The sequence below is a fragment of the Xenopus laevis genome, chromosome 1S, assembly GCF_017654675.1.
Source record: "Xenopus laevis strain J_2021 chromosome 1S, Xenopus_laevis_v10.1, whole genome shotgun sequence".
Taxonomy (NCBI): domain Eukaryota; kingdom Metazoa; phylum Chordata; class Amphibia; order Anura; family Pipidae; genus Xenopus; species Xenopus laevis.
The window spans coordinates 9,025,011-9,043,679 of record NC_054372.1 but is presented as its reverse complement, the minus strand read 5'-3'; the positions used below and the strand labels follow the sequence as shown (position 1 = coordinate 9,043,679).

At 40.0% G+C, this 18,669-nt stretch overlaps 1 protein-coding gene across 1 annotated transcript in view; it reads left to right on the top strand.

Annotated features, from left to right (window-relative positions):
- suclg1.S (succinate-CoA ligase, alpha subunit S homeolog) overlaps nucleotides 1–835 on the top strand; it is a 28,296-nt gene extending 27,461 nt beyond the window's left edge. The window contains exon 9 of the mRNA XM_018242987.2: nucleotides 593–835. Within this exon, the coding sequence (XP_018098476.1) occupies nucleotides 593–619 (27 nt within the window). The 3' untranslated portion in view covers nucleotides 620–835. The remainder of the gene's footprint in view (nucleotides 1–592) is intronic.
- Nucleotides 836–18,669: the final 17,834 nt, after the last annotated feature.

Sequence of the window (18,669 nt, the reverse complement as noted above, 5' to 3'; positions counted from 1 at the left end):
CTCCCCTCTGGCGCTCTCTCCTTTATCCCGGCGCTCTCTCCTGGCTCCCTCCCCTCCAGCGCTTTCTCCTGCTTCCCTCCTCTCCAGCACTCTCTCCTGCCTCCGGCGCTCTCTCCTGCCTCCCTCCCCTCCGGCTGTCTCTCCTGCCTCTCTCCCCTCTGGCACCCTCTGCTGCCTCCCTCCCCTCTGATGCTCTCCTGCCTCCCAGTGCTCTCTCCTGTCTCCCTTCCCTCCGGCCTCCTGACACTCTCTCCTGCCTCCATCCCCTCTGGCGCTCTCTGCTGTCTCTGTCCTCTTCGGCGCTCTCTCCTGCCTCCCTCCCCTCCTTCACTCTGCACATAGGTGCTCACACTGTGTTGGGGGGCATGGGTGCACAGTCTGATGGGGGTGTGCATCACCTTGGGTGCCCGGTGGGCATTGCCCAACACTGCTGTGAGTTCTTTTTACTTTCCCAAATGTTTTCTGCATTCTGTAGCCTTTATTCCATTCATGTTCTCTGCTATCTCTATGAAAAGCCCCGTGTGTTAAGGTAAAAGCAACAGAAAGCTTTTGTGATGTCAGTGAATATTACTATTTTTTTTTTCTTTTACAGGAATTTGAAAAGAGAAAGATGCTGTAAGTGTGGAAGGAGATGACGCCTTTTGCACAGAGCACGTCCAACTTATGCGTATTCTCTAAATGACGTCCGTCACCTCCCGTTCCCACTCCGCAGTGTATTGGACACACCCAAAATGGCCGGTACCTTGTTTCTTCCTAGTCTCAAATCTTGGATGGACCTGTTAATATGACTGTACAACCTTCCCAAATAAAGACTTCCATTTATTTTGGATCCTGATACTGTTCTGTTTTTATTTATTCTTGTGCCGATTACACTAATGTATTTGTTAAAATGTGACTATGCCCAAGATCCGAAAATATCCGTATACCCCTGCAGCAGCCATATTTGATGTCTGTCCTTACTTTCTTTCCTATGCGGCCATTGAATATCTGCCTTAATTATAGCAAATAAAACTAGGTTAGTAAAGTGTTGGGTCCGTCTCTAAACTGCCCAGACCCAACCTGGTCCCTACACAACTCACCTTCTTCTCTCATTTACTGGCGCCCAACATGACCACTGTGCAAATAAAAACCGACAGCTGGAGGAGGAATCAGCTGGCGGCTCTTGGATCCCAACGCATCAGAAATGTGTTGCACTGGCCCAAGCCCAACTAGGCTTCAGCTCAGAAGATTTTGCCCATTGTTATTTAAATAAACCTTTGTGCATTCCACAAGAATGAAGCCACACTTATATATGTATTGTGCTTGATTAGGGATTGTAGAGGATTTATTTGATAGGGTGACTGGGTACCCTTAACCCTCCTGTTCATTACACTGACTTACATACAGGTACGGAACCTCTTACCAGAATGCTTTGGACCTGGGGCTTTCTGGGTAACAGATCTTTTCGTAATTTGGATCTTCATACCTTAAGTCAGGAGGGCCCATACTTTACTAATACTTATAGTGATGTTGTGCCAATATGATCTACATCCATAAAATCATAGTTATCATTCTGTTCCATGGAGAATATTACTTAAATATTGATTTATGAGAAAATGTAAATTGCTATATTTAACAAATAACTATTTCTTATGTAACCTTAAAGGGATACTGTCATCGGAAAACATGTTTTTTTTTTCAAAACGCATCAGTTAATAGTGCTGCTCCAGCAGAATTCTGCACTGAAATCCATTTCTCAAAAGAGCAAACAGATTTTTTTATATTCAATTTTGAAATCTGACATGGGGCTAGACATATTGACAGTTTCCCAACTGCCCCAGTCATGTGACTTGTGCCTGCACTTTAGGAGAGAAATGCTTTCTGGCAGGCTGTTGTTTCTCCTACTCAATGTAACTGAATGTGTCTCAGTGGGACATGGGTTTCACTATTGAGTGTTGTTCTTAGATCTACCAGGCAGCTGTTATCTTGTTTTAGGGAGCTGTTATCTGGTTACCTTCCCATTGTTCTTTTGTTTGGCTGCTGGGGGGGGGGGGAGGGAGGGGGGTGATATCACTCCAACTTGAAGTTTATCAGAGCACAAGCCACATGACTGGGGGCAGCTGGGAAATTGACAATATGTCTAGCCCCATGTCAGATTTCAAAATTGAATATAAAAAAATCTGTTTGCTCTTTTGAGAAATAGATTTCAGCGCAGAATTCTACTGGAGCAGCACTATTAACTGATTTATTTTGAATTTTTTTTCCCACGACGGTATCCCTTTAATGTAATAAATATCTGAATGAAAAGCATGAAACAGGAGGGTGATTTAAACAAGCTGTTTGTTGACAGTGTCTTGAGATCTACTGATCACCAGCTAAAGGTCTACTGGTAGATCTCGACCTTCCTTTCGGGCAACCCTGCCTTAAGTTAACTAGAAAATCAGGTTTTGCTTCCAATAAGGATTAATTATATCTTAGTTGGGATAAAGTACAAGCTACTGTTTTATTATTATTATACAGAAAAAGGAAATCATTTTTTACAATTTGGATAAAATGGAGTGTATGGGAGATGGCCTTTCTGTAAGTCAGATCTTTTTGGATAATGTGTTTCTGGATAACAGGTCCCATATCTGTAGTTAATTTGGGTTGAAAAAAGAAAAACACAATCTTCCTATAATGTACTTGTAAAGAGTAATCGTGTCCCCTTGAACAACCCCAAGATTTAACAGTTTTTCCTCATAGTTCAATTCTTGATGAGTAATAAACAAAGATGAGTAATAAACAGTAACAATAATAATAAATGAGTAGCATTATGCTGCATTTGCTTTTTAGATGGGGTCCCCATCCCTTTGAAAGCTGAAAAAGGCAAACAAAAAATTATAAAAAAAAGAGGACTAATTGAAAAGTTGTTAGAAGTGGCCATTCAATAAGATACGAAAAGGTAGCTTAAAGGTGAACCACCCCTTTAATGCCTTTTTGTATACAAGCCATGACTTCTTTTTTTTTCAGTTTGTGATTCGACCAGGATTCTGACTTTTTCAGCAGGATTCGGCCGAACCAAATCAAACACATTTGTACTCGAGCATTCCCCAGAGGGGTCGGAAGGAGGGACATGTAAGGGTTCTGAAAATTGTTTGTGAAATGGTATTACATTGCTCTCTGATTGGACATAAATGTCATGTGATTTTATCAGTTGTATATTTAAATGATCTTGAAAAAGACATTATTTAGCATATGGAAGTGTGGTTTATATTTTTCAAAATTTGATTCATGCAACTTTATTTAAAATCAGAACTCCGACATGGATACACAAAACAACTAAGAGGAGATTGAAGCAAAACGGCACGGTTGGAGGGGTCGACTTTCGGCTCTTGTCAAAATTCTTATATTCGCTTTTATTTCCATACACATAAATACACTGGGAACTCTGCACATTCTATTCCAAAACAAAACAGGAAGAAAAATATATCAAATGTGTGTTATTCCTTTACAAAAAGTGAAGAAAAGGGAATATTTGGCTGCTCCAAAAAAATATCAGTCCCTGCGTTCTTCTTTATAATCTCAGTCACTGTATAAACTGAAATATGTTTACAGATTTTGTTTACTTTGAATGACTGAACGAATATTGAGTTGTATAATCAGTGTTTCTTTGCTGTACATCTGGGTTATATGGACTCCACCAACTTCCAACAACCTGTTCCACAATTCTTCTGCATTTCTTGCTTTTGCCTCACAAACACCATTTTTCATGTCACCCCACAAGTTTTCTATTGGATGAAGGTCTGGGCATGGGGCCTCTTCATAACGTCAGTCTTGTTGGTGTAGAACCAAGATGTTGCTCATTTACTGGTGTGTTTGGGCTCGTTGTCTTGTTGAAACCCATTTCAAGGGCATTTCCTCTTGGGCATAAGGCAACATGAGCTCTTCAAGTATTTGATGTATTGAAACTGATCCATGATCCCTGGTATGTGATAAATAGGCCCAACACCACGGTATGAGAAACATCCCCATATCATGATCCTTGTGCCCCCGGCTTCACTGTACTGTGACTTTAATTCAGTGTTTGGGGCTCGTCTGACAAACTGTCTGTGACCCCTAGACCCAAAAAGAACAATGTTGCTTTCATCAGTCCCCAAAATCTTGCACCATTTCTCTTTAGGCCAATGTGTTCTTTGGCAGATTGTAAGCTCTTCAGCAATTTTTTTTTCAACAATGGGCTTCTTGCATATAGCTTGGCTTCACATAGGCGTCTTCGAACAGTATCACAGGTAACTTTACTCCTTCTTTCATCTTCCTGGAGCTGATCATTGGCTGAGTCTTTGCCATTTTGGCTATTCTTTTATCCATTCCAATTGTTTTCTGTCCACATCTTTCAGGTTTTGGTGCCATTTTAAAGCATTTGAGATCATTTCAGCTGAGCAGTCTCTCATTTTCTGCATTTCTTTATATGTTTTCCCCTCTCCAATCAACTTTTTAATCAAAGTCGTCTGTTCTTCTGAACAATGTCTGGAACGAGCCATTTGACTTTTTCAGAAGAGAAATTCAGAGAGAAATTCACTATAACCAGCAGCACAACATTTGCTCCTTCCTTTTATAAGGGCCGGAATTGACTCCTGTTCTGTCACAGAATGAATGAACTCACTAATTGAACCCCACACTGCTATTATTTAGAACAAGCTATTATTATTTTGAACGCTGCTATTATTTCAGTAAATTAGTAACTTTTAGTAAATTATTTGCCATTTAGAAATAAAATTTTTACCAAAAACAGTAATTGATCAGGTTAGTGATGTTGAATCCAACACCATCTTCCAGAATCCCCTGTGGAGTTAAACCCTTAGATTGATGGGTATGGTGGGCATCTTACTGTAGTTCCACTGTTCTACAGTTGTAGTATGTACCTGCTCACAGTATTGATGTTACATCATCACCAAATAACCTTAAGAATTTATGATAAAATTCCAAGATGGTAGTTCATAATGAGTGTAGCAGAGGTTTTTCAGAAATTTATAATAAAAAACAATAAGGGGGGTTAGTTATTAATATCCGTGGGAAAAAAGACCTCGGTTTTTTTGTGATTTATTTAACCTTGAGGGTGTTAAAAGTGCGATTAAAAAAGTACTCCGACTCAGACCTGCCGAGTTCATGTAGAAGTCAATGGCAGATGTCCTGAAGATATTCTGATTTGCCCTAGGTGTTCCGCCGTCAAATCCAAAAAAGTTGTAGTTTTCGTCTTTTTTCACGATTTTATTTAGTTTTTTCCCCAAACAAGATAAATAAGGTGAAAAATCCGTGCAGAGTAGTTTTCAGAAAATTCTGAGAAATTTTCGGATTCTGATAACCCCATAGTCATCACACAAGGGAACATATGAGTTTCACTAAAAGTATGTCATTAAGGACTATAGGACTTTGATTGCAAATAATCCGCATTCTCCACCAAATTCTCCTGATTCCAGATGTATTGTCTTGCAAGTATGTAGCATGTACTACAGACAAAATCAGCCCTACCCCAACACAACCCCTTAAGGTTACAGCAGACACATCTTTAACTGATCTTTGGAGAGAGACCTGATTATAAAGCTGATTAGTGGTGGGATGCAGAGCAAAAACTTCAATCTTGTGTTGTTCTCGCAGAGAAGCCTGATTCGTGCTTGTTACTGTTCCAAAACCTTTGAAGTCCATTGCGTATGATGTGTGCTTTGCTTTAATAATTTAGTCCATTTACACATTCTGAGAAAATAAATTCCTTCTAACCATTCCGACCCAAAGGGATTCTTGTAAACATGGTTTCCAAGGCTGAGAACTAGGACTGTTGCCTTTAGTACTTGCACACACTACCTGTGGATACCCTTAAGGGCACAACTCATCAAAGCTACGAGCTTCTAGTTAAGTTCATAATCTGCTTCAGGCTTTGTGCTGAAAGGGATGGAAAGAGTCGTCCACATACCCAATAGATTCCTATAGAGAACACCAGAGCAGGCTGTCAGCTTGGGGCATTATCCTCCTGTTCTTCAGATATTAGACTGTAAGCTCTATGGGACATGAATTCTCTCTGAAGAGTCAGAACAATTACACAAGGCACACTATTGATATTAATTGCACTGGGGATAGTGGACGGCTGATGATGATAAAGCAAAGGTCACTTTTCTGACAGTTGGATACAAAAGGCAAACCAGCTGAGAAATATTATTGGCGTTTCCTTTTGAGTCAGAAGTGTAAATAAGCCCCATGTAACATTTTACTGCAGATAATACAGAGATAAATGTGAGAATGTAGAGAAGATTTACAGTTAGTGATGGGCGAATAAATTCGTCAGGCGTGAATTCGCAGCAAATTTCTGTGTTTCACCGCCGATTACACTTGTGAAACTGCCGCATAAAGTTGCTGGCGTCAAAAAAATTTGGACGTGCGTCAGAAAAGTCGCTCGTGCCAAAACCGTTGTTCATAAACATTATTTGGACGAATTGACGTGGGCGTCAAAATTGATGCAGGTTTCAAAGTTCGCATTTCACAAAATTTTCACCATTTTTGGCAAATTAAACGGGACAAATTTGGTTATCACTATTTACAGTTCTATACCTCAATTTTATCAATATGAGTAACATTGCCGACATCATGGTGGACAAACCTGTAGCCAACCTGCCATAAAACTGAATATCTAACCATGTTTTCATGACTTCATTACACCCACTACATTTTTAGTGAATTTTTTCCCCCAGAAATGTCTCCACAAGGAATGTCGGGGAAGATCGTTGCTTCGTTATTTTCCGTCGGTATACAGAAGGTATTTTGACGCACAAACAGTATTATGACGAAATAATGAAATTTTTGCAGCTCAGTAATGACAAATTTTTAGCATTCAAATAAAGCTTTTTAACATTTAGCGGCAATTCTACAAATCTAAAATACTTCTATGAATTGTCACACTTATCGACACTTTTGCAAAATAGGATCCGACAGTTTTAGAACTGCATTTTTACTGACATTTTTGTGAATCCCCCCAGTGTGTGTTGTATTTTTCTTGGGCTGTTGGCCGCCCATGGCTAATTGTGTATTTTTAGAGAATTTTCCCCTATTTTTCAATTGCCTGAAATACAGATGGAGCACATTTGATCCTGTCTGCTGGAGCATGCTGCCACTCCTATTATCCTGAACAGTGTGCTTTGAGTTCTATGGGGCAGATTCGCTAACCGGCGAAAAGTCTCCAGCGACCGCTTCGCTCCCATTGCTACACTTCGCCAGGCGAATGCTGGCGACTTTTCACTAGCCTTACTTAGGCAATGCGAGCAATTCAAAGCGAAGATGCGCTTCTGTTCATTTCTGCATAACGCAAATTCGCTAGAGGTCTTGCGCTCAGGTTAATTTACATACGGAGGGAAATTTAAAGTTGAATGGACGTCTTTATGTTATATGTTGCAGCAAATACATTACATTTCACTGTTTATTACACAAGTCCAGGGAACCTTAATAAAGACAATAGAGTTATTATAATGCCCTACACATGAGCCCAGTGTATAGTTTATGTTCCATATGTTAGAAAATGGATAGGGGAACCCGATTACCCCAAAAAAAATTTTTTAGGACTTTTGCAGCCTATCACTCTGAAAAAAGAAAAAAAACGCCAGCATTTTTTGAACTTTGATGCATTTAGACTCACAGAATATAAGTAACAGAAGGTTGAGGAAGATCTAGCTACTCTATTACACTTCTCTTGGTCTGAGCTGGTGAAGGCAAGTCTGGTGAAAGAGGTAACGTTCAGTAAAATCCGCATTTTAGTGAATTTGCGGAGTAACGTCCATTCACTAGAGCAAATTGTTGCCTGGCGATGGAGTGCGAATTACCGCTAACGTCTATCTCTTTCGCTAGCGAATTGGCGCCTGTGCCCATTAGTAAATCGGAGATGACCCTGTGGATGGCAACACTGGCGAAAAGTCACTAGCGTTAGCCACTTCACTCTTTAGTGAATCTGCTCTTATATGAGATATATGAGAAAATAAACTGTACTCCACTTTTATGTTCTTATTATTACGGCATACCAAGAAAAAAACGTGTTTACCAATTCTTTCCAGGAACTTTAACTCCGTAGTTGTGTTGACTCTCACAGCTTATTCTATGATTTCCCATTGGTGTTGTTAAATCTGGTTTCCATATCACAGAACAATGTTCAGTTAATCACAAACATTGAGAAGCAGCCAACAATTTTCTGCATGGATTTCACTTCTTCTGAAATGCTGTTAGTTCTTATGTTCTAGGTCCTTACATGAGACTACTCTAGCACTTAATTCAGGGCCAGAACTAGGGGTAGGCAGAGTAGGCACGTGCCTAGGGCGCAAAGGTGGAGGGGCGCCAGACACGTACTTACTCCTACCCCTAGTCTGGTCCCTTCTCTGCCGACCGCCCACTTGTTCCCATCTGTGCGAGTATGCATGCGTCGATTCGTGCATGCGTAGAAGCATCTTTATTCGCATGCGCAGAAGGGTCTTTATGCACATTCGCGGAAGCGTCTTTACTTGCAGAAGCATCTTTTCGTGCATGCGCAGAAGTGCACAACTAGACGGCGCAGCAACCGGGCAGGCTGCCTGCCCGGCTTGGCCCGGCTCTGACTTCATTTATCAAAGGTCGATGTGAATTTTCGAATGAAAAAAATTCGAATTTTGAGCTATTTTTTGTGTACTTCAACTAGGGAAAAGTCCAAATTCGATCCAAATTTTAAAAAAATTAGAAAATTTGAATATCGAAATTTATCATGTACTGTCTCTTTAAAAATTCAATTTCGACCATTCGCCATCTAAAACCTGCCAGATTGTTGTATTAGCCTATGGGGTACCTCCTATAATTTGAAGTCAATTGGTGGACTTTAAAAAATCAAAGGTTTTTTGGGGGAAATGCGGTATTCCTTCAATTCGTACGATTCAAATTCGGCCGAATACGGATCTATTCAATCAAAAACTGACCTATTCGACAAAAATAACCTTCGACTTAATTTCGGTTGGTCTTTTTGACCAATTCGAAATTCGACCCTTGATAAATATGCCCCGTAGATGTCAGGTTGGAGGGGGTGCAGGACATGTGTAGTCCCAACTGGTATTAGAAAGTCCAACAGGGGACTTAGGGTAGGAGTTTAAGCTCTAGCTCTGATCTCTATGTGAAGTATTTGTAGAAATGTAGGATATGATTAGACCTCTAGTAGAAGATCAAGCTGGTAGTTGACCAATGGATGAGTTATAGATAGTACCATTACTGTGAATATTGTGCATGTTCTACACTACAGGAGATGCAGTAGATATGAGCAGCTTTGACTGCCAATGAGGAGTTTATTTATCAAAGGTCGAAGCTTAGACTAGTTTGATTTTTTTTTTTAAATTCAAATAAATTGATTTTATTCACAATTCGAATGGTGTGTTATTTATGAATGTGAACATCTAAAATTCGAATATTCCTGACCCAAAAACTCTAAACAAATTACAATGGAGTTTCTCCGTAAAAAAACCTCAACTTTTGCGCATGGGTTTGTGCAAACTGGGAAAAAATTTGGCTCATCGCTACTATTAGCATCTGCAAATAGTTTAAGGGACCTCTGCCATTGACTTCTACCTGAACTCGGCAGGTTTTAGCTGGAAAATAGTCGAATCAGAACTGTTTCCAGGGTTGAGGTGTGATAGAGCTCACATTCGAATTCAAATTCGAGATGCTGGTTTTAATTTCAAATTTGTAAGCTTTGACCAAAAAAATTTCAATTTACCATTTGAACCTTCGTAAATCTGCCCCTTAGTGTCCCTATGGTCCCCATAAAAAATAGCTAAAGGTTGAGCACTATAGAGCAGTAGTGATGGGCGTAAACATTCGCCTGGTACGAATTTGCATCAAATTTCCACGTTTCGCCTCAGGCGAATAAATTCGTGAATCTCCAGCGAAAATTTGCCACTGAATTTTTCCGGTTTTCACGGTGTAAACGTTCAAATTGCTCGATTTTTTAGTGAAAACTTTAGAATTGCACAATTTTTTGATAAAAGCGTTCAAATTTCAAAAATTTTTCGTGAAAACATTTGAATTTCAAACAAAAGTTTCAAGTCGGGTAATTGAAATAAGATAAGGGTATCCTTCTCTAAACCATACAACGAATTGAAACAAAATTATCTTTGTGATAAATTTTGAGGGAAGTGTTTGATATATAGAGGTTTGGTGAATTGATACAGTCACAAAACAAGGTCCTTTTTCTTTCCTTCTCCTGTTGAGTCTGAGCATTTATTTAATTTATTTTAAGAGTTAATTTTTTCCTTCAAATAAAAAATATTTGAATTTCATGATTTTTATGTGAACTTTCAGATTTCACGATTTTTCGTGAATTTATAGAGCAGTGATGGGCGAATTTGTCCCGATTCGATTCCCCGAAAAATTAGAATTCGAATTTTTTTGACGCTTGCGAATTTTCACGGCCAAATTTGCCGCAGTTCGCCAGGCGCGAATTGGCGGGGGAATTCGCCCCTGGCGAATTTATTCGCCCATCACTACTATAGAGCTCTCTCCAGACTGGGCCAGGTGATTCCCAGGAGGCGAAATGTCCTGTTAGGAAAACTTTTAAGGATTCAATTTGTTAAATTTAAGGTAGAGCAGCACCAATGCCTCTGTCTACTGTATGTTGTCTCTCACTCACCTTACCTAGTAGCTAATCTACCTAATGGATGTGCATTGCTCAGATATCATCGTAAATCCACATTCTCTAAAGGTTTAGTTGGACAGATCCTCGGAAAGCTGCTGGCGACAGAGCTAAAACAGGGTAATTATCCCTCATATTTCCCCAGGGTGCTGCCATTTAATTACCATCCTCGGTGCCGCTGCTACAGGCGTTACCCCACTTTTCAGAAGGGGGCATGTGCCGAAATGATCAAAAGGTTAAATCTAAGAAACCCCCGCAGAGAAGCAGCCGTCCAAGCTGTGCCACTAAACAGCAATTAGAAATATGGACAGGGAGTTTGGGTTGATTATTTTGCAGAATGTTTTATTCCGGGCTATCATGGGAGATTAGGCTGATGTATAATATAAGGCAAATATCACCCATGTGAATTACAGCAGCAGATCAGATCCCGCCGTCAGCTCAGTGGAAATGCTAATGGGTTTGGGGCAATGTAGCTCATTTTACTCAGCACAATTTGCAGCTGCCAAACCTGTGGGGATTCTCTGCCACTTGGAATATGTTCAACTATTAGTAAACCCACTGCCGCCACTGCTGCTGCGGGTGATATTCTTATTAAGTGACTAAAATCTATTTACCTGATACCAAAAACTGGATTTGAAAAAAAAGTGAAATGTCAAGATGCTGCTTATCAGCTGCTTTAATGACTCCAAGGGGCCGATTCACTAACTTCGAGTGAAGGATTTGAAGTAAAAAAACGTTGAATATCTAAGTGTTTTTTGGCCTACTTCGACCATCGAATGGGCTACTTCGACCTTCGACTTTCGAATCGAAGGATTCAAACTAAAAATCGTTTGACTATTCAACCATTCGATAGTCGAAGTACTGTCTCTTTAAGAAAAAACTTCGACCCCCTAGTTCGCCATCTAAAAGCTACCGAACTCAATGTTAGCCTATGGGGAAGGTCCTCATAGGCTTGCCTACGTTTTTTGGTCGAAGGATAATCCTTCGATCGTTGGATTAAAATCCTTCGAAACGTTCGATTCAAAGGATTTTATCATTCGATCGAAGGATTATTCGATCAAACTATTTGCGCTAAAATCCTTCGACTTCGATATTCGAAGTCGAAGGATTTTAATTCCCAGTCGAATATCGAGGGTTAATTAACCTAGCACAGGAGACATATCCAGGAGTCTTGCTTGTCATTAGCACTTAGTCACTGTTACTGGGGACTTCTTTTTATCATATCATAATAAATGTATTATATCATAAGTCACTTTTTTCCTGTCATCCTCTAAAACAGGGGTCCCCAAACTTTTTGAACCCATGAGCAGCATTCATATGTAAAAGGATTTGGGGAGCAACGCTAACATGAAAAATGTTCTTGGGGTGCCAAAAAAGTGCTGTGATTATCTATTTGGTAGCCCCTATGTGGACTGTCAACTAGTGATGGGCTAATTTGACCAGTTTCGGAAAAATCGGGAATTTCCCACAAAATTTGCAAAGCACCGAAAAGCATTAAAGTCAATGTGCGTCAAAATTATTGTGACACGTGTCAATTTCAACAATTTTTATACGCGCCTATTTTGTCCAAAGGAATTAAAGTCAATGGCCGGCCGAATAATTTTGACGGGGGTAGGCAGAGTAGGCAGGTGCCTAGGGTGTAAAGCTTGGGGGGCATCAGGCACGTACCTTTCACTGCTGATTACCCCAGTCCGGTCTGCTGAGTCCGTCTTGTTGCGCGTGTTTGCACTATGCGAGCACGTAACGTGAGGTAAGGGGGTGACGCGGTGAGACAGCACGTATGCACCAGAGGGGCGATGCGGCCGGCCGGGTTGCCTGGGGCTCCCGTCCGGCCTGGCCCGGCCCTTTCATGAGCCACTGGTTGGGGATCACTGTGTATAAAATGTGTAAAATGTGTGTATATATAATATAAAAGGCACCCTAGTTACACCACTGTCTGATGCAGCCAAACATAGCAGCCGATAACCCCTGTTTTTTTTTAAGACTAGGCAAAGGTTTTATCAAGTTCCTTTCCTCCCGAAAATAACCAATTCTTAGCTTAGAAATAATGAAGAGGAAGGTGAACAAAGACATCCAGGGCAGCCATGGAGGGGGGGGTGAATTGTAGGGGGCCCGAGGGTAAGGGGGGCCAGGCCACGCCACACTTAATTAGCCAGGCCCCCCCATCTTTCTGAGAGCTGCTGACTTTGGGAAGGCATGGACGTTTAAGGGGCCCTGGCTACCAATTTTCTTATAATGTGGTGGGGGGGGGCATGGCTACCAATTTTGGCCACCAATTATTTTTTTCTCATGTGGGGTCCTAGCCACCAATATTTTTTTAATGGGGGGGCCCTGACCACCAATGTCTTTTTATTTTTTATTAACATGTGGGAACCCTAGCCACCAATATTTTTTTTTTTTTTACTGTGTGGTGGGGGGCGGACCTGTGGGGGTGGGGAGGGCGGACCTGTAGGTGGGGCTTGCGGTGGGTGCAGCCCAGGGGGCCCAGGAAAATTTGTCGTATGGGGCCCTGCAATTTCTGATGGCGGTCCTGAAGACATTTTAGGAGATTGTCTTAAAAATGGAGGGTGGGTGGTTTAGCTTTCCTAAACTGGACAAAGGTTTTATCAAGTTCAGTTCTTCCTAAAATAACGAGATAATCAAGAGGAAGGTGAATAAAGACAGTTAGAATATTTTCTTAAAAATAGAGGGTGGGTTGATTCGTTTTCCTTCAAAAACAAAAGGTTTCATCAAGCAAATCTTTTCCCTAAAATAATTCTTATCTTATAGATGATGAAGCAGAAGGTGAAGAAAGACAGCTAAGAAGATTCTCTTCAATATGAATGGTGGGTGGTTTAGTTTTCCTTTAAGGCTGAACAAAGGTTTTGTTCGGTTCAATTTGACCAAGTTAAGTTCTTCCCTAAAATATCAGATTATTTTATAGATGATGATGAAGAGGAAGGTGAATGAAGACAGTTAAGATTCTCTTTAAAACGGATGGTGGGTGCTTTAGTTTTCCTTTAGGACTAGGCGACGTTTTTATCAAGTTCAATTCATCCCTAAAATTTACTCATTCTCAGTTTATAAATAATGAAGAGGAAGGTGAATAAAGACAGCTAAGAAGATTCTCTAAAAATGGATGGTGAGTGGTTTAGTTCTCCTTTAAGACTGGAGAATGGTTTTATCAAGTTAAGTAAAAGCTGATAGATGATGAAGAGGAAGGTGAATAAAGGCTTGTGAGTTTTCTAGGGATATGAATGATTCCTTTTGGTCAAGACCTCCATAGAACTTTGAATACTAGTGATGGGCTAATTTGCGTCGTTTCGCCGGAAAATTTGCGAATTTTCTGTGAAATTCGCGAAACTGCGAAAAATTTGAGAAATGGCGCCGGCATCTCGTTTTTGACGCCGACGCCCGTTTTTGACGGCGCGTCCGTTTTGGCGAAATTTTTTTTTGATGCCGGCGAATTTTTTCGGGCGAATTTTCGCGGGCGTTTCGCAAATGTATTCGCTGGCGGCGAATCGCGCAGATTCGCCGCGAATTTGCGCCTGGTGAATAAATTCGCCCATCACTATTGAATACTCCACTTTAACAGATTTTCAGATTCCCAGATGAGTCACATTGTCTCCTAATCTCACACATCATAAAAATCATCTCTCTTTCTCGCTTATGCTGTATATTTTATGTAAGACTTATAGTCATGGCCATTTTCTTTACAATCTAGATGTCACCAAGTAAAATAAGATCAAGATATCAAACTTTTCATTTCTCATTGTCCCGTGTTACTGTCAGAGGCAATCAAAGCCCCGCGCTCACTGATTCCAGGTCAACTGAGTCCTCTCTTTTATCTTCAACTTGTTATCCCGCTGTGTCTCACTTCAACATCAATTCACAACACAATGTTTTCTCTTCCTGACAAAGGATCAGAGATGGTCATATTATGTTTACATCAGCCGTGTCCCTACACAGGAAAATATTATGAATATTTGAACTTAAAAATAAAACATATAAAAATACAATATAAAAAATATTTACAGTCTCAGAAAATGTAAGGGATCATTTACAATTGCGTTCAGAATAATAGCAGTCCAACGTCACTAAATTGATCAATCACTGTTTTTAGTAGAAATTATATTTTTACTTGGCAAATAGTAGAGTTAGTAGAGTAATAAGAACCCAACAGAGTCATGACTTGATGCTGAAGTCATTGAATCATTTATTGAGGCTTGTTCCAAATAATAGCAGTGTGGAGTTCAATTAGTGAGCTGATTCATTCTGGGAAAAAACAAAATCAATTTCCGGCCCTTATTTAAAGGGATACTGTCATGGGAAAACATGTTTTTTTCAAAACGCATCAGTTAATAGTGTTACTCCAGCAGAATTCTGCACTGAAATCCATTTCTCAAAAGAGCAAACAGATTTTTTTATATTCAATTTTGAAATCTGACATGGGGCTAGACATTTTGTCAATTTCCCAGCTGCCCCTGGTCATGTGACTTGTGCCTGCACTTTAGGAGAGAAATGCTTTCTGGCAGGCTGCTGTTTTTCCTTCTCAATGTAACTGAATGTGTCTCAGTGGGACCTGGATTTTACTATTGAGTGTTGTTCTTAGATCTACCAGGCAGCTGTTATCTTGTGTTAGGGAGCTGCTATCTGGTTACCTTCCCATTGTTCTTTTGTTTGGCTGCTGGGGGGAAAGGGAGGGGGGTGATATCACTCCAACTTGCAGTACAGCAGTAAAGAGTGATTGTTTATCAGAGCACAAGTCACATGACTGGGGGCAGCTGGGAAATTGACAATATGTCTAGCCCCATGTCAGATTTCAAAATTGAATATAAAAAAATCTGTTTGCTCTTTTGAGAAATGAATTTCAGTGCAGAATTCTGCTGGAGCAGCACTATTAACTGATGTGTTTTGAAATTTTTTTTCTCATGACAGTATCCCTTTAAGGAAGGGATACTGTCAAATACTTGAAGAGCTCATGTTGCCTTATGCCCAAGAGGAAATGCCCTTGAAATGGGTTTCAACAAGACAACGACCCCAAACACACCAGTAAACATCTTAGTTCCAGCCCAACAAGATTGACATTATGTACTGGCCCAATCGCCGGACCTTAATCCAGCAATCTTTATGTTTAGCCCTGCAGCAGGCTCTTCATTGGGAGTATTAGACAAGATGCCGCATGGCTAAACATACAGATTGCTGGGAATCACAGTTATTCGGACGAATCCTTTGCAAAGGAGGGGTTCGGCCGAATCCAAAGTAGTGGAGTCGGTGCATCCTTAGTTATATATTTAATAGCATGCCCCCTTTCTTTCAAATGTAACACACTGGGGCTCATTTATCAACACTGGGCAAATTTGCCCATGGGGAGTTACCCATAGCGACCAATCAGTGAATAGCTTTTTAAAGCCAGCTGCAAGTAGAACAATGAATGCAGCAATTTGGTTGCCATGGGTTACTTATTGAAGTATTCTCCATTAGTAAAGGATTGATTTTATATGATATTTGAGCCTGGCTGGTTCAGACAAGTCCATGGGCTCAAGTGCTGGATCTCTAAGGGGTGCAAAATGGCATATTTGTAACTATAACTTTCTATGGTAACAAAAACCATAAGAATGAACAGCAACTGAAAATTTGCTTAGATTATGTCAATCTATAACGTATGAAAATGTTATAATTAAGCTTCACAGTATGAATAAATAACTGGTCCTTATCACATATACGTACATTATATAAATATATCATATTAGTGGCTACAGCCTTGTTGTTGTACCTCAAGGTTATTTAAGTGTAGTAAAGTGTGCCCGGTGTGTTGTGCTGTTTTATTCTGGCTAAATAATTTCATGGATGACTAAGAAAGAAAAGGTTGAGAGGGAAAGGGGAAAGCGGATTTATAGTGACAGCTCCTGTAAGCACAATGGCAGCACAGACCCCGTTTAGCAGATTCTCGGAGCTAAGACTTTACTCGTTCTTACTGTAAACTGTACTGTGTTGAAATACAGCCCTATAAAAACATTTTACAAAATGGCAAATAGAAATAAGAATAATAAAAAAAAAATACCATAAAAGCTTTGGGCTCGATCCGTGTGCCAAGTGCTGGTGCAGCATTTTCTGAAATTATTTACAATATTAATAGATGTGGTTGCCAAAGCCTTTCTGTATGCGGAGGAGGATTTATCATACAACATATAATGGTTTAAAGGCTTGTGATGCTCCTCCCTGGCCTTGACTTTCCCAAAACACTTTCTGCTACAGGAGAGAACTGTCTGTGCAGCCGGATACAGCTCACATGGAGGGGTCGCCTTCATCATCTACAGTATCATCTATCCATTATCTATCTGTCTATCTATCTATCTATCTATCTATATATCTATCATCTATCTATCTATCTATCTATCTATCTGTCTGTCTGTCTGTCTGTCTGTCTGTCTGTCTGTCTGTCATCTATCTATTATCTATCTATCTCTCTATCTATCTATCTATCTATCTATCTATCTATCTATCTATCTATTATCTATCTCTCTCTCTATCTATCTATCTATCTATCTATCTATCTATCTATCTATCTATCATCTATCCATCACTCTATCATCTATCTTTCTGTCTGTCTATACATCCATAAATCCCTCTCTCTCTCTCTCTCTCTCTCTCTCTCTCTCTCTCTCTCTCTCCATCTTTCTAGCTCTCTCTATCTCTATATCTATCTATCTATCCATTATCTATCTGTCTATCATCGATCTATCTATATTTATGTCTGTATACCCATCCCTCTCTCTCTCTCCATCTTTTTAGCTCTCTCTCCATCCATTATCTATCTGTCTATCATCAATCTGTCTATATACCCATTCCCCTCTCTCCATTTTCTCCGTTATTAAATAAGACTCAGTTGATCTATCTATCGTTCAATCCCAAATGGGGGAAGAAAAGAGAAGCCTACATTGGAAGGGACTCAGCCCTGCAGCTTTCTGCCTTCTGATATTCACTGCCCAGCCTGAAGACAATACATTGATTTGACTTCCATATTTCTCCCAAGGTACCTGTGATGTAGGTATAACCCTAAATGTATGCAAACCAGCCTATACCTGACTTCCAATAAAGAGACCAGGTAATATCCAGTATGTACAAGAACATTATGTTTTCTATTGTCTTGGTATAAAAATCATAATCACACTACAATTGAAGATTTTGAAACCAACACCTGGGAAAGTGTTTCCAATAATTGTATCAGTGGTGCAGCCATTGTGATAATATGCCCAGAGAAACTGTGGCAATGGGAATATTGGGCCAGACATTTGTATTTTCAGCTACAGCAGCAAAGAGCTTTGTTCCTCAACTAATGTGCCTGCCGTTATTTTAAACTTCAGCTTCCATCATCCCCTGGTTACTGCGGTTTGCTTGAAATTGATGGGACTTGCAGTTAAGCAGATTAATCAGAAATGTAGGTGTTCTAAAAATGTAAATGTAAAATCTTTCTTGCAAAATGATATACATAATACTCATAGCTATAATAAATCATGCCCAGAATGATAGGATTTAAAGGAGTGAGGCACTTACAAGAACAGGCAGCCTGGCTGTGTAGAAGGTAATCAGACATTGCCCACAAAGGCAACTGAGGCAGAGGTAGGTAGTCCTCTCCTGTAAGAGCAGATACAAAGTTATAGAATGAAGGATTAGACAGTTTATCATTTTTAAGATGTGGACTGGGATTTGTGTTAGAAGAACAGAGGAAGACATTAGTTACATTGTATATAGGAAATACTATTGCCCCCTATTCTGACATATACAATTATTAGAAGTCCCCTTGTCTTGTCTCTGTTCCTGTATCCTGAGAACCTACCAAGTCTACCATTTCCTATTTCCGTAAGGTAAAGATAAGGTAAACAAGCAGGCATTAAACTTTAAGTATTTCTCTGTCACAGTATTTCAGGCATACATGTAGATGTACTATCTACCTACTGTGTAGTGTTACCAATCGCTATTTCTATAGGTAATGCAAAGCAGAGCAAGCAGAGACCCTTCCAGTATTTTCATCTTGACCCTACTTACAAATG